General features: G+C 51.8%; 1 protein-coding gene across 1 annotated transcript in view; it reads right to left on the bottom strand.

The window, feature by feature from the left end:
- Positions 1 to 14723, bottom strand: part of GSTK1 (glutathione S-transferase kappa 1) — a 119938-nt gene extending 105215 nt beyond the window's left edge. The window contains exon 1 of the mRNA XM_063961827.1: positions 14553 to 14723. Within this exon, the coding sequence (XP_063817897.1) occupies positions 14553 to 14621 (69 nt within the window). The 5' untranslated portion in view covers positions 14622 to 14723. The remainder of the gene's footprint in view (positions 1 to 14552) is intronic.
- Between the last annotated feature and the right edge of the window lie 1064 nt (positions 14724 to 15787).

The raw sequence follows: 15787 nt of genomic DNA, 5'->3' as shown, positions 1-15787 counted from the left end.
AGAAAAACAGAATAAATTCACTTGGAAAAGCTGGAGAGATCTATTTACAAACTGTTTTATTACAACATAGTATACGGTTAGCATTTATAATGCACATGAACACTTAACCAAGTTTAAAGTCACTAATATACAGTGTATTTTTTTTTTCTTTCATTTGTAACCAACTCAAGTAGAAAGATAATAACGCCAAATTTTTTCAGGCTGGGTATACAGCACGTATACATGCAAAAAAGTTATTATCCCAATTTTGTACCATGAAGGTTAAAACAAACACATAAATGAAAATTTCTGAAGATTTTTTATTCTTACCATACGTTAAGCTTTTTGTTTCTGTTGGCATCTATCCCCTTTATGCTCACCTTTTTCTGTACAGTAATATGTGTCATGCGTCTGTGCAAATAATATATATAATTGCCTAGCAACAGGCCGTCACAGGCGCCCTTCTGACGTCACTACACAGCGCCGCACAGCGTTCATGGTGGAGGCATGGGTGGATCAGCACTTTCGGTTTGGCAGGCTCTCTATATGGGTGAGTACACTTTCTTCATTATTCACTTCTTACATCTTGACAAAGGGGTTAGACACCCCGAAACGTTGGTTTATGCTGTGACTTTTTAGTATACATTGCTTCGTCACAAGACCCCGAGTTCCGCAGTCGTTCTTCATTCTATTATCAGTTATTCACTGAAGGCACCGTACTGTGTGTGTGTATATATATATAAATATATATATATATATATATATATATATATATATAATAAGATTTTACTCACCGGTAAATCTATTTCTCGTAGTCCGTAGTGGATGCTGGGAACTCCAAAAGGACCATGGGGAATAGCGGCTCCGCAGGAGACTGGGCACAACTAAAGAAAGCTTTTAGGTCACCTGGTGTGCACTGGCTCCTCCCACTATGACCCTCCTCCAAGCCTCAGTTAGGACACTGTGCCCGGACGAGCTGACATAATAAGGAAGGATTTTGAATCCCGGGTAAGACTCCTACCAGCCACACCAATCACACCGTATAACTCGTGATACTATACCCAGTTTAACAGTATGAAAACAACTGAGCCTCTCAACAGATGGCTCAACAATAACCCTTTAGTTAACAATAACTATGTACAAGTTTTGCAGACAATCCGCACTTGGGATGGGCGCCCAGCATCCACTACGGACTACGAGAAATAGATTTACCGGTGAGTAAAATCTTATTTTCTCTGACGTCCTAGTGGATGCTGGGAACTCCGAAAGGACCATGGGGATTATACCAAAGCTCCGAAACGGGCGGGAGAGTGCGGATGACTCTGCAGCACCGAATGAGAGAACTCAAGGTCCTCCTCAGCCAGGGTATCAAATTTGTAGAATTTTGCAAACGTTTTTGCCCCTGACCAAGTAGCAGCTCGGCAAAGTTGTAAAGCCGAGACCCCTCGGGCAGCCGCCCAAGATGAGCCCACCTTCCTTGTGGAATGGGCTTTTACTGATTTAGGATGCGGCAGTCCAGCCGCAGAATGCGCCAGCTGAATTGTGCTACAAATCCAGCGAGCAATAGTCTGCTTAGAAGCAGGAGCACCCAGTTTGTTGGGTGCATACAGGATAAATAGCGAGTCAGTTTTCCTGACTCTAGCCGTCCTGGAAACATAAATTTTCAAGGCCCTGACTACGTCCAGTAACTTGGAATCCTCCAAGTCCCTAGTAGCCGCAGGCACCACAATAGGTTGGTTCAAGTGAAAAGCTGATACCACCTTAGGGAGAAACTGAGGACGAGTCCTCAATTCCGCCCTATCCATATGGAAAATCAGATAAGGGCTTTTACATGACAAAGCTGCCAATTCTGACACACGCCTGGCTGAAGCCAAGGCCAATAACATGACCACTTTCCACGTGAGATATTTTAGATCCACGGTTTTAAGTGGCTCAAACCAATGTGATTTTAAGAAACTCAACACCACGTTGAGATCCCAAGGTGCCACTGGAGGCACAAACGGGGGCTGAATATGCAGCACTCCTTTCACAAACGTCTGAACTTCAGGTAGTGAAGCTAGTTCTTTCTGGAAGAAAATCGACAGAGCCGAGATCTGTACCTTAATGGAGCCTAATTTTAGGCCCATAGTCACTCCTGCTTGTAGGAAATGCAGAAATCGACCTAGTTGAAATTCCTCTGTTGGGGCCTTTTTGGCCTCACACCAAGCAACATATTTCCGCCATATGCGGTGATAATGCTTTGCAGTTACATCTTTCCTGGCTTTAATCAGCGTAGGAATGACTTCCTCCGGAATGCCCTTTTCCTTCAGGATCCGGCGTTCAACCGCCATGCCGTCAAACGCAGCCGCGGTAAGTCTTGGAACAGACAGGGCCCCTGCTGCAGCAGGTCCTGCCTGAGCGGCAGAGGCCATGGGTCCTCTGAGATCATCTCTTGAAGTTCCGGGTACCACGCTCGTCTTGGCCAATCCAGAACCACGAGTATTGTTCTTACTCCTCGTTTTCTTATTATTCTCAGTACCCTTGGTATGAGAGGCAGAGGAGGGGACACATAAACTGACTGGTACACCCACGGTGTCACTAGAGCGTCCACAGCTATCGCCTGAGGGTCCCTTGACCTGGCGCAATATCTCTCTAGTTTTTTGTTTAGACGGGACGCCATCATGTCCACCTGTGGTCGTTCCCATCGATTTACAATCAGCGTGAAGACTTCTGGATGAAGTCCCCACTCTCCCGGGTGGAGATCGTGCCTGCTGAGAAAGTCTGCTTCCCAGTTGTCCACTCCCGGAATGAACACTGCTGACAGTGCTAGTACGTGATTTTCCGCCCATCGGAGAATCCTTGTGGCTTCTGCCATTGCCATCCTGCTTCTTGTGCCGCCCTGTCGATTTACATGGGCGACTGCCGTGATGTTGTCTGACTGGATCAGTACCGGCTGGTGTAGAAGCAGGGATTTTGCCTGACTTAGGGCATTGTAAATGGCCCTTAGTTCCAGAATATTTATGTGTAGGGAAGTCTCCTGACTCGACCATAGTCCTTGGAAGTTTCTTCCCTGTGTGACTGCCCCCCAGCCTCGAAGGCTGGCATCCGTGGTCACCAGGACCCAGTCCTGTATGCCGAATCTGCGGCCCTCTAGAAGATGAGCACTCTGCAGCCACCACAGCAGAGACACCCTGGATCTTGGAGACAGGGTTATTAGGCGATGCATCTGAAGATGCGATCCGGACCATTGGTCCAACAGGTCCCACTGAAAGATTCTGGCATGGAACCTGCCGAAAGGAATTGCTTCGTAAGAAGCCACCATCTTTCCCAGGACCCGCGTGCAGTGATGCACCGATACCTGTTTTGGTTTCAGGAGGTCTCTGACTAGAGATGACAGCTCCTTGGCTTTCTCCTCCGGGAGAAACACTTTTTTCTGGACTGTATCCAGAATCATACCCAGGAACAGTAGACGTGTCGTCGGAACCAGCTGTGATTTTGGAATATTCAGAATCCAACCGTGCTGGTGTAGCACCTCCTGAGATAGTGCTACTCCCACCAATAACTGCTCCTTGGACCTCGCCTTTATTAGGAGATCGTCCAAGTACGGGATAATTAAAACTCCCTTTCTTCGAAGGAGTATCATCATTTCCGCCATTACCTTGGTAAACACCCTCGGTGCCGTGGAGAGTCCAAACGGCAGCGTCTGGAATTGGTAATGGCAATCCTGTACCACAAATCTGAGGTACTCCTGGTGAGGATAGTAAATGGGGACATGCAGGTAAGCATCCTTGATGTCCAGGGATACCATGTAATCCCCCTCATCCAGGCTTGCAATAACCGCCCTGAGCGATTCCATCTTGAACTTGAATTTTTTTATGTATGTGTTCAAGGATTTCAAATTTAAAATGGGTCTCACCGAACCGTCCGGTTTCGGTACCACAAACAGTGTGGAATAGTAACCCCGTCCTTGTTGAAGTAGGGGCACCTTGATTATCACCTGTTGGGAATACAGCTTGTGAATTGCCGCTAGCACAGCCTCCCTGTCTGAAGGAGTGATCGGCAAGGCAGATTTTAGGAACCGGTGGGGTGGAGACGCCTCGAATTCCAGTTTGTACCCTTGAGATACTATTTGCAGGATCCAGGGATCCACCTGTGAGCGAGCCCACTGATCGCTGAAATTTTTGAGGCGGCCCCCCACCGTACCTGGCTCCGCCTGTGGAGCCCCACCGTCATGCGGCGGACTTGGAAGAAGCGGGGGAGGACTTTTGCTCCTGGGAACCTGCTGTTTGTTGCAGCCTTTTTCCCCTACCTCTGCCTCTGGACAGAAAGGACCCGCCTTTTCCACGCCTGTTTTTCTGAGTCCGAAAGGACTGTACCTGATAAAATGGCGCCTTTTTAGGCTGTGAGGGAACATGGGGTAAAAATGCTGACTTCCCAGCAGTTGCTGTGGAAACTAGGTCCGAGAGACCATCCCCAAATAACTCCTCACCCTTATAAGGCAAAACTTCCATGTGCCTTTTTGAATCTGCATCCCCTGTCCACTGGCGAGTCCATAAGCCTCTCCTAGCAGAAATGGACAATGCACTTATTTTAGATGCCAGCCGGCAGATCTCCCTCTGTGCATCTCTCATGTATAAGACTGAGTCTTTTATATGCTCTATGGTTAGCAGAATAGTGTCCCTGTCTAGGGTGTCAATATTTTCTGACAGGGAATCTGACCACGCAGCGGCAGCACTGCACATCCATGCTGACGCAATAGCTGGTCTAAGTATAATGCCTGAGTGTGTATATACAGACTTCAGGATCGCCTCCTGCTTTCTATCAGCAGGTTCCTTGAGGGCGGCCGTATCCGGAGACGGTAGTGCCACCTTTTTAGACAAACGTGTGAGCGCTTTATCCACCCTAGGGGGTGTCTTCCAACGTGACCTATCCTTTGGCGGGAAAGGGAACGCCATTAGTAACTTCTTAGAGATTACCAATCTTTTATCAGGGAAAGCCCACGCTTCTTCACACACTTCATTTAATTCTTCTGATGGGGGAAAAACTACGGGTAGTTTTTTCTCCCCAAACATAATACCCTTTTTAGTGGTACCTGGGTTTATATCAGAAATTTGTAACACCTCTTTCATTGCTTCAATCAACAAATGGCCTTAGTGGACATTAGACTAGACTCATCGTCGTCAACACTGGTGTCAGTATCCGTGTCGACATCCGCGTCTGCCATCTGAGGTAGCGGGCGTTTTAGAGCCCCCGATGGCCTTTGAGACGCCTGGACAGGCACGAGCTGAGAAGCCGGCTGTCCCGCATTTGGCATGTCGTCAAATTTTTTGTGTAAGGAGTCGACACGTGCACGCAAATCCTTCCATAAGTCCATCCACTCAGGTGTCTGCCCCGCAGGGGGTGACATCCCTTCTATAGGCATCTGCTCCGCCTCCACATCATTATCCTCATCAAACATGTCGACACAGCCGTACCGACACACCGCACACACACAGGGAATGCTCTAACAGAGGACAGGACCCACAAAAGCCCTTTTGGGAGACAGAGTGAGAGTATGCCAGCACACACCAGAGCGCTATATAATGCAGGGACTAACTGAATTATGTCCCCTATAGCTGCTGTTATATATATTGCGCCTAAATTTAGTGCCCCCCCTCTCTTTTTTACCCTTTTCTGTAGTGTAGACTGCAGGGGAGAGCCAGGGAGCTTCCTTTCAGCGGAGCTGTGAGGGAGAAATGGCGCCAGTGTGCTGAAGGAGATAGCTCCGCCCCTTTTTCGCGGACTATTCTCCCGCTTTTTTATGGATTCTGGCAGGGGTAATTATCACATATATAGCCTCTGGGGCTATATATTGTGGTATTTTTGCCAGCCAAGGTGTTTTTATTGCTGCTCAGGGCGCCCCCCCCTAGCGCCCTGCACCCTCAGTGACCGGAGTGTGAAGTGTGTATGAGGAGCAATGGCGCACAGCTGCAGTGCTGTGCGCTACCTTGGTGAAGACTGATGTCTTCTGCCGCCGATTTTCCGGACCTCTTCTTGCTTCTGGCTCTGTAAGGGGGACGGCGGCGCGGCTCCGGGACCGAACACCAAGGCCAGTTCCATGCGGTCGATCCCTCTGGAGTTAATGGTGTCCAGTAGCCTAAGAAGCCCAAGCTAGCTGCAAGCAGGTAGGTTCGCTTCTTCTCCCCTTAGTCCCTCGCTGCAGTGAGCCTGTTGCCAGCAGGTCTCACTGTAAAATAAAAAACCTAATTATATACTTTCTTTTTAGAAGCTCAGGAGAGCCCCTAGTCTGCATCCAACCTCGGCCGGGCACAAAATCTAACTGAGGCTTGGAGGAGGGTCATAGTGGGAGGAGCCAGTGCACACCAGGTGACCTAAAAGCTTTCTTTAGTTGTGCCCAGTCTCCTGCGGAGCCGCTATACCCCATGGTCCTTTCGGAGTTCCCAGCATCCACTAGGACGTCAGAGAAATATATATATACTAGGCGATTCATCGCGCCCTACGGGCGCTCTTCACACCGTCGTTTGTGGCTACGCCCCGTTAACCCCTGCACTCCTTTGAACATACGCAGGCCGGTAGAGAACAGATGCAGAAATGCAGGGCAATATAGAGGGCATACAGAAAAGAGAGAGGCGTAGGGGGGAAGGGGGGGGGAATGTACAGAAACGCTGTGCGATGGGTAAAGGATAGGGAGAGGCAGGGTGGTAGGGAGAGGATAAAGAGAGGCAAGGTGTTACAAAACAAAATACCGTTGCAAAAGGCTACGACCCGTTAACCCCTGCACGGGCTTCAGCTGTGCTATAATTGTTATTATATGGAGTATTACCTGCCAAAAATTTTATGCTAGTGGGTAAATATTGCAAGGGGGAAAGGCGTGCGATTGCCAAGGGGGCGTAGGCCTTTGTGAGGGCGTGAAGAGTGGCCGCAGGCTACAATGAATAACATAGTGTAGTATATACTGCTAGTGTATGCAGCGCAGCTTATAAACACAGTGGGCACAGGTAATGGAGCCGCGTATACACACAATGGACACAGGTAGCAGCGCAGCTTATACACACAGTGGCCACAGGTAATGGATGTGTATCCACACAGTGGGCAGAGGTAGCAGCGCAGCTTATACACACAATACCCAAAGGTAGCAGAGCCGCTTATACACACAATACCCACAGGTAACAGAGCCGCTTGTACACACACAGTGCCCACAGGTAGCAGAGGCGCTTATACACACACAGTGCCCACAGGTAGCAGAGGCGCTTATACACACAGTGGCCACAGGTAGCAAAGCCGCTTATACACACAGTGCCCACAGGTAGCAGAGCCGCTTATACACACACAGTGACGACAGGTAGCAGAGGCGCTTATACATACAGTGGCCACAGGTAGCAGAGCCGCTTATACACACACAGTGCCCACAGGTAGCAGAGGCGCTTCTACACACAGTGCCCACATGTAGCAGAGGCGCTTCTACACACAGTGCCCACAGGTAGCAGAGCCGCTTATACACACACAGTGCCCACAGGTAGCAGAGCCGCTTATACACACAGTGGCCACAGGTAGCAGAGCCGCTTATACACACACAGTGCCCACAGGTAGCAGAGCCGCTTATACACACAGTGACCACAGGTAGCAGAGCCGCTTATACACACACAGTGGCCACAGGTAGCAGAGCCGCTTATACACACAGTGACCAGAGGTAGCAGAGCCGCTTATACACACACAGTGCCCACAGGTAGCAGAGCCGCTTATACACACAGTGACCACAGGTAGCAGAGCCGCTTATACACACACAGTGGCCACAGGTAGCAGAGCCACTTATACACACAGTGACCACAGGTAGCAGAGCCGCTTATACACACACGGTGCCCACAGGTAGTGGCCACAGGTAGCAGAGCCGCTTAAACACACAGTGACCACAGGTAGCAGAGCCGCTTATACACACAGTGACCACAGGTAGCAGAGCCGCTTATACACACACAGGGGCCACGGGTAGCAGAGGCGCTTATACACACAGTGGCCACAGGTAGCAGAGCCGGTTATACACACAGTGACCACAGGTAGCAGAGCCGCTTATACACACAGTGACCACAGGTAGCAGAGCCGCTTATACACACACAGGGGCCACGGGTAGCAGAGCCGCTTATACACACAGTGACCACAGGTAGCAGAGCCGGTTATACACACAGTGACCACAGGTAGCAGAGCCGCTTATACACACACAGTGCCCACAGGTAGCAGAGGCGCTTATACACACAGTGGCCACGGGTAGCAGAGGCGCTTATACACACAGTGACCACAGGTAGCAGAGCCGCTTATACACACACGGTGCCCACAGGTAGTGGCCACAGGTAGCAGAGCCGCTTATACACACAGTGACCACAGGTAGCAGAGCCGCTTATACACACAGTGACCACAGGTAGCAGAGCCGCTTATACACACAGTGACCACAGGTAGCAGAGCCGCTTATACACACACAGGGGCCACGGGTAGCAGAGGCGCTTATACACACACTAGCAGTGGTGTTTATACACACACAGTGACCACAGGTAGCAGAGCCGGTTATACACACAGTGACCACAGGTAGCAGAGCCGCTTATACACACACAGTGCCCACAGGTAGCAGAGGCGCTTATACACACAGTGGCCACGGGTAGCAGAGGCGCTTAAACACACAGTGGCCACAGGTAGCAGAGCCACTTATACACACACAGTGCCCACAGGTAGCAGAGCCGCTTATACACACAGTGACCACAGGTAGCAGAGCCGCTTATACACACAGTGACCACAGGTAGCAGAGCCGCTTATACACACACAGTGGCCACAGGTAGCAGAGCCGCTTATACACACAGTGACCACAGGTAGCAGAGCCGCTTATACACACACAGTGGCCACAGGTAGCAGAGCCGCTTATACACACAGTGACCACAGGTAGCAGAGCCGCTTATACACACACGGTGCCCACAGGTAGTGGCCACAGGTAGCAGAGCCGCTTATACACACAGTGACCACAGGTAGCAGAGCCGCTTATACACACAGTGACCACAGGTAGCAGAGCCGCTTATACACACACAGGGGCCACGGGTAGCAGAGGCGCTTATACACACAGTGGCCACAGGTAGCAGTGGTGCTTATACACACACAGTGACCACAGGTAGCAGAGCCGGTTATACACACAGTGACCACAGGTAGCAGAGCCGGTTATACACACAGTGACCACAGGTAGCAGAGCCGCTTATACACACACAGTGCCCACAGGTAGCAGAGGCGCTTATACACACAGTGGCCACGGGTAGCAGAGGCGCTTAAACACACAGTGACCACAGGTAGCAGAGCCCCTTATACACACACAGTGCCCACAGGTAGCAGAGGCGCTTATACACACAGTGGCCACGGGTAGCAGAGGCGCTTAAACACACAGTGGCCACAGGTAGCAGTGGTGCTTATACACACAATGACCCCCGGTAGCAGCGTCACTTCTAGACACAATTCCCATAGGTAACAGAGGCGCTTATACACACAGTGGCCACAGGTAGCAGTGGCGTTTATACACACAGTGCCCACAGGTAGCAGCGCCACTTATACAGGGCCGGTTCTTAGCCTTGTGGTGCCCCGGGCAAAATATAGGGGCGTGGCTTCAAATGGGGGCGTGGTCACGACGCTGAAAGAAAAAATTAAATAAAAAAAAAGTATACTTACCATCCCTGTTCCTGATCCAGACCACTGCAGACCTCCTCCGCCGGCGGCGCCGCTCTTCTCCTCTCCTCTCTTCGATCTATGGGAGAGACGTTATTACGTCTCTCCCATAGAACAGCATAGACACTAGAGGTCAATTATGACCCATAGTGTCTGTGCCACTATGCTAAGCGGTGCGCGATGACGTCATCGCGCATAGCACAGCAAAGGTCCTCTACATGAAGGGAAACTAGACCGTAGCGTCTAGTTTCCCTTCATGGAGAGGACCTTTGCTGTGCGGTGGGCGATGACGTCATCGCGCACCGCACAACTAAGGTCCTCTCAATGAAGGGAAACTAGACGCTACGCGTCTGGTTCCCTTCAAAGCGGGGGGGCACAGCAGGGCACTGCGGGGGGCACAGTGGCGGATCTTGCCCTGGTGCGGCGCCCTCCGGATGGCGTCGGCGCCCTCCGGATGGCGTCGGCGCCCTCAGGAAGGCGGCGCCCCGGGCAAAAGTACCGCTTGCCCGTGGCAAGAACCGCCACTGCACTTATACACAATGGCCACAGGTATCAGTGTCGCTTAGACACATAATGGACACAGCATTAGTGTTTCTTATGAATCCAATGTCCATTGGTAGCAACTATACTCACAGAAGTTGTGTGTGTGGGGGGGGGGGGGGTTTGGAAAGGGGGTGGGTTCAGTGAGGTGGAGGTGCGTATCCGTGCCGCTGATCACCGCGATTCAGGGAATCACTTGTAGCGGCTGCGGATGGTGTCCGAGGTGCTACGTGTGGTGGTGGGGTGGGTGCGGGAGGGGGGTATGGGGGTGGGGGAGGTGTGGGGGTGCAGTGGGCGGGGGAGGGGCGTCTGAAGCAGAGGTGGTGGGTGCTGTAGGTGGCACGGGTGGGGGAGGGGCGGGTGGGTTGTAGGGTGCAGGGGCGAGAAGTGGGTTTAAGGGTGGTGCGGGGTTGCCGCAGGTGGGGTGGAGGGTGCGTGGGTGTAGGAGGGGGGGGGAGGTGCAGGGGTGCCGCCAGTGGGGGAGGGGGGGGGTTGTGGGTTGTAGGTGCTACGGGTGGGGGAGGGGGCGTGTCCCACGGGTGAGGGACGGATGTGGTGGGTGCTGTGGGTGCCACGGGTGGGGAAGGGGTGTTGCGGTTGGTGGGAGGGAGTGCTGCGGGTGATGGAGGGGTGGGGGTGCTGAGGGTGTGGGTGCTATGGGTGGGGGGGAAGGGGCAGGAGTGCCGCGGGTGGGGTAGGGACGTGTGCCGCGGGAGGGGGTGGATGTGGAGGATGCTGTGGGTGCCGTGGGTGTTTAGGTGGGGGAGGGGCGTGTGCCACGGGTGGGGGGCGTATGTGGTGGATGCCGCGGGTAGGGTGGTGGGTTGCAGGGGGGAGAGGTAGGTATGGGGGTGGTGCGGGGTTTTTGGGGTTGGGCCGGTGGGTTTTGCTGGTTGTGGGTGTTACGGGAGGCGGCGGAAGTGCCGTGGGTGGGGGAGGGGTGTGTGCCGTGGGTGGGGGGCGAATGTGGTGGGTGCTGTGGGTGGGGGAGGGGTGGGGGGGTGCGGATGTGGTGGATGCTGTGGGTGGGGTGGAGGGTGCAGGGGGCGGTAGGTAGAGGTAGGTGTGGGGTGGGGGAGGTGGGGGGGGGGGGTGCTGCGGGTGGGGGAGGGGTGGGTGGGGTGGAGGGTGTAGCGGGGGGAGAGGTTGGTATAGGGGTGGGGGTGGTGCGGGTGGGGGAGGGGCATGGGGTTTTGCGGGGTGTGGGTGTTACGGGCGGGAGTGCAGCGGGTAGGGGAGGGGTGTGTGCTGCGGGGGGAGGGGTGCTGCGGGTGGGGGAGGGGGCGGGAATGCCGCGGGTGGGGGAGGGGCGGGAATGCCGCGGGTGGGGGAGGGGTGTGTGCCGGGGGGGGGGGGGGGAGCGGCGGGAGTGCCGCGGGTGGGGGAGGGGTGCTGCGGGTGGGGGAGGGGGCGAGAGTGCCGCGGGTGGGGGAGGGGTGCCACGGGTGGGGTGGATGCCGCGGGTGGGAGGGTGCGGGATGCCGCGGGCCGTGGTTGGGTGGGGTGGATTGTGTGGGTGGCGCGGCCCGTGTGCGGCGGGTGGAGGTGTTGGGTGGTGTGTGTGCCGCGGGTGCACGGGCGGCTGGAGCGGCCGTCTATTAAGTAATCAGCGGGGGAAGGGGGAGCGCGGGCGTCTGGAGCGCCCGTCTAGTAAGCAATGTGTAATCAGCTGGCGCCGGGGGGGGGGAGAGAGTGCGGGATGTCTGCGGCTAGGTACAGCCGAAGTCAGCCAGTTGATCGGCTGCAGGGGGGGATGTTGTGCTCTCAGGTGCAGGGGGAAGGGGGGAGGATGTTGTGCTCTCAGGTGCAGGGGGGGGGGGGGGGGGTGTTGTGCTCTCAGGTGCAGGGGGGGATGTGCTCTCAGGTACAGGGGGGGGTAACCGGTGACTGGAGTCACCTGGCAGGTAAGGGGTGGTGTTATGTGGGATGTGCTTGTGTGCAGGGGGAACCTGTGAGTGTAATAATCAGTGGAGAGTGCGGCTGCAAGCAGGCTGGAGTGGCGAAGGAGTGCACTGGAGTGGCCAAGGAGCTGGCTGAAAAAGTGAGTAATGCTGCATTGGGAAATCTATAGGAGGGGGGTGCCTGCTGTAAGTGATTTAAGGGCCCTACACACTCGGCGACCCGCCGCCGAGCTGCCTGACGGCCGATATGGCCGTCAAACGACCCGGTGGTGGAGGGGGAGGTGATGGGGGGAGTGAAGTTTCTTCACTCCCCCCGTGACCCGGCTCCATAGCCCTGCATGCTAATATGGACAAGATTGTCCATATTGGCCTGCAGGTATGAACGAGCCGGCACCAACGATGGACGAGTTCATCGTTCATCGGTGGTGCCTACACACTGAAAGATATGAACGAGTTCTCATTCATTAATGAACGAGAACGTTCATATCGTTCAGTAAAATCTTTAAGTGTGTATGTAGGGCCGTTTACATGACGACTAGCTGGTAAGCAGCTGGGGGGCTGGTCTTGGTGCATGGATGCACAGGAGCCTTTTTAGATTGATTTATTTAACTGCAAAAAAACCTGTTATGTTATACAAAGCCTGGGTTTTATTTTTTTAATGGATGCAGGTGTTCGCTGCGCGGCGATGAGGCTAAAAAAACAGCACTTCTGCGTATGCGCCGCAATGCACACGCACGACGTACTAGTACAAAGACCGATGTAGTTTCACACAGGGTCTAGCGATGCATTTCAGTCGCAATGGCTGCCGCAGAGTGATTAACATGAAGTGGGAGTTTCTGGGTGGCAACTGACCGTTTTCAGGGAGTGTTCGGAAAAACGCACGCGTGCCAGGGAAAACGCAGGCGTGTCTGGGTGAACGCTGGGCGTGTTTGTGACGCCAAATCCGGAAACTGAATGGTCTGAAGTGATCGCAAGCTCTGAGTAGGTTTTGAGCTGCTATAAAACTGCACAAATTATTTTTGTAGCCGTTCTGAGATGAAAGCGTTCGCACTTCTGCAAAGCTAATATACACTCCCATAATGCGGTGGCTTAGCGTTTGCACGGCAGCAAAAAACTGCTAGCGAGCGACCAACTCGGAATGACCCCCATAGGGGAGTATTCATGTACACTACGGAAAATAAATTGATACTTATCACTATACATCGTAATTATTTTGGTGTAAGGGTGCCTTGAAAAAGTCAGGGAGACCCAAAGGGTGCCTTGGACTAAAAAAAGTTTGGGAACCACTGATCTATGGGGTAATGCAAAGAGAAAGCCGAGAGACATGAGACCGAAAAAAGCAGAAGAGCTGAAGGCCGCTATTGAAGCATCCTTGCCTTCCATAACAGCTCAGCAGTGCCAGAGGCTGATAGAATCCATACCACACCACACTGAGGCAGTAATTCATGCAGAGGAGCCCAAACCAAGTACAGAGTACATATAGAATCCATACCACACCACACTGAGGCAGTAATTCATGCAGAGGGGCCCAAACCAAGTACAGAGTACATATAGAATCCATACCACACCACACTGAGGCAGTAATTCATGCAGAGGGGCCCAAAACAAGTACAGAGTACATATGCATGATTATACTTTTCAGAAAGACGATATTTCTGTATTTAAAATCCTTTTTTAATTTTATGTAATATTTAATTTCTGAGATTTTGGATTTGGGGTTATCTTAAGGTGTAAGCCACAATCATCAAATTTATAACAAATAAAGGCTTGAAATATCTCACTTTGCATATAATGAGTCTATACATTATTACAGTTTCACCTTTTAAGTTGAATTACTGAAATAAATGAACTTTTGCACAATATTCTAATTTTCTGAGATTCACCTGTATAAACAGTCCAACACAGGCCGGCACTCACTTCAGGGTAGTGTAATTAATTAACTGCTGTGGTGCCCTCCTAAACTTCTGATAGACTCCATTATTTGTGCGAGAGAGATGAATGCTCTATTAAAAATTATCTATATACCCACAAACCAAGTTGCTAATTAGACTTAATTTGTGGGTGTATATACTGTAGTTTGCTTTTGATGTGTATTAGCTGCATTGCTGTCCCCAATCTATTTTTTCTTAGGCAATAGTTCTTTTTATGTGCAGCTTGAAAAATACTCATCGGAGTGTCAGCTCTTGCATGGGTGTATGGCTAGTTTTCCTGGCACACTGTATAATATATATATATATATATATATATATATATATATATATATATATATATATATTTCACAAGCAATCAAGCAATTCTCTAACACACTCTTCCTGAAAGTCACTGGCAGAGAAGAAAATAAAACAATACAGATAGGTAGAGAACAACTAGGTTTATTATTTACTGCACACAGTGCATTCGTTGTTGTGAGGCTGCTGCTTCCTGAGCAATTGCTGTTATCTACACAATATGTCATTAGATACAGACCTCAAACCCCAGCCAGGAATACGGGGACACCACATCATAGAACAGCTCAAGCACCCTCCGCTGAGACATGTTGCTGCCTTGAGTACTACAGTACTGTACTACTAGCAAAGCCCATGTGACCGAAGGGGATTGTGGGAAGGGAGCAGACTCTGCGTTCCTCCTTCCTGCTGTAGCTGGGTGACCTTGCTGTGTGTGGCTGAGGTGACTGCTGCCATCTGCTGTTCTGTGTATTTATTGCAATCGGCATGGATGCTGCTGCTTGCTGAATACACTAGGGGGGTAATTCCAAGTTGATCGCAGCAGGAAATTTTTTAGCAGTTGGGCAAAACCATGTGCACTGCAGGTGTGGCAGATATAACATTTGCAGAGAGAGTTAGATTTGGGTGGGTTATTTTATTTCTGTGCAGGGTAAATACTGGCTGCTTTATTTTTACACTGCAAATTAGATTGCAGATTGAACACACCACACCCAAATCTAACTCTCTCTGCACATGTTATATCTGCCTCCCCTGCAGTGCACATGGTTTTGCCCAGTTGCTAACAGAATTCCTGCTGCGATCAACTTGGAATTACCCCCTAGCTGCGAAAACCCACAATAGCATTCGTTTTGTTTGTACGAGGCTGAAGTTAGCTTCTTTTCTCTTACGTCCTAGAGGATGCTGGGGACTCCGTAAAGACCATGGGGTATAGACGGGCTCCGCAGGAGATAGGGCACCTAAAAGAACTTTGACTATGGGTGTGCACTGGCTCCTCCCTCTATGCCCCTCCTCCAGACCTCAGTTAGATTCTGTGCCCAGAGGAGAAAGGGTACAAAATAGTGAGCTCTTAAGCGTTTGCTGTTTTAAAGAATTTTGTTAGGTTTTTTATTTTCAGGGAGTCCTGTTGGCAACAGGCTCCCTGCATCGTGAGACTGAATAGAGAGAAGCAGAGCTGGCTTGTAAGTTTGGGCACTGCTTCTAGGCTACTGGACACCATTAGCTCCAGAGGGAGTCGGAACACAGGTCTCACCTGGGGTTCGTCCCGGAGCCGCGCCGCCGTCCTCCTCACAGATGCCGAAGATAGAAGCCGGGTGAGTATTGAGGAAAAGACTTCAGGCAGCAGAAGACATTAGATCTTCATGAGGTAAGCGCGCAGCGGTAAGCTGCGCGCCATTGCTCCCAGACACACACACACACACAAGAGGCACTGTAGGGTGCAGGGCGCAGGGGGGGGGGCGCCCTGGGCAGCAATAAACC

This window comes from Pseudophryne corroboree, chromosome 3 (assembly GCF_028390025.1).
Source record: "Pseudophryne corroboree isolate aPseCor3 chromosome 3, aPseCor3.hap2, whole genome shotgun sequence".
Classification (NCBI taxonomy): Eukaryota; Metazoa; Chordata; class Amphibia; order Anura; family Myobatrachidae; genus Pseudophryne; species Pseudophryne corroboree.
Note: the sequence above shows the minus strand (reverse complement) of the source record. Positions and strands in the feature narration are given on the sequence as shown.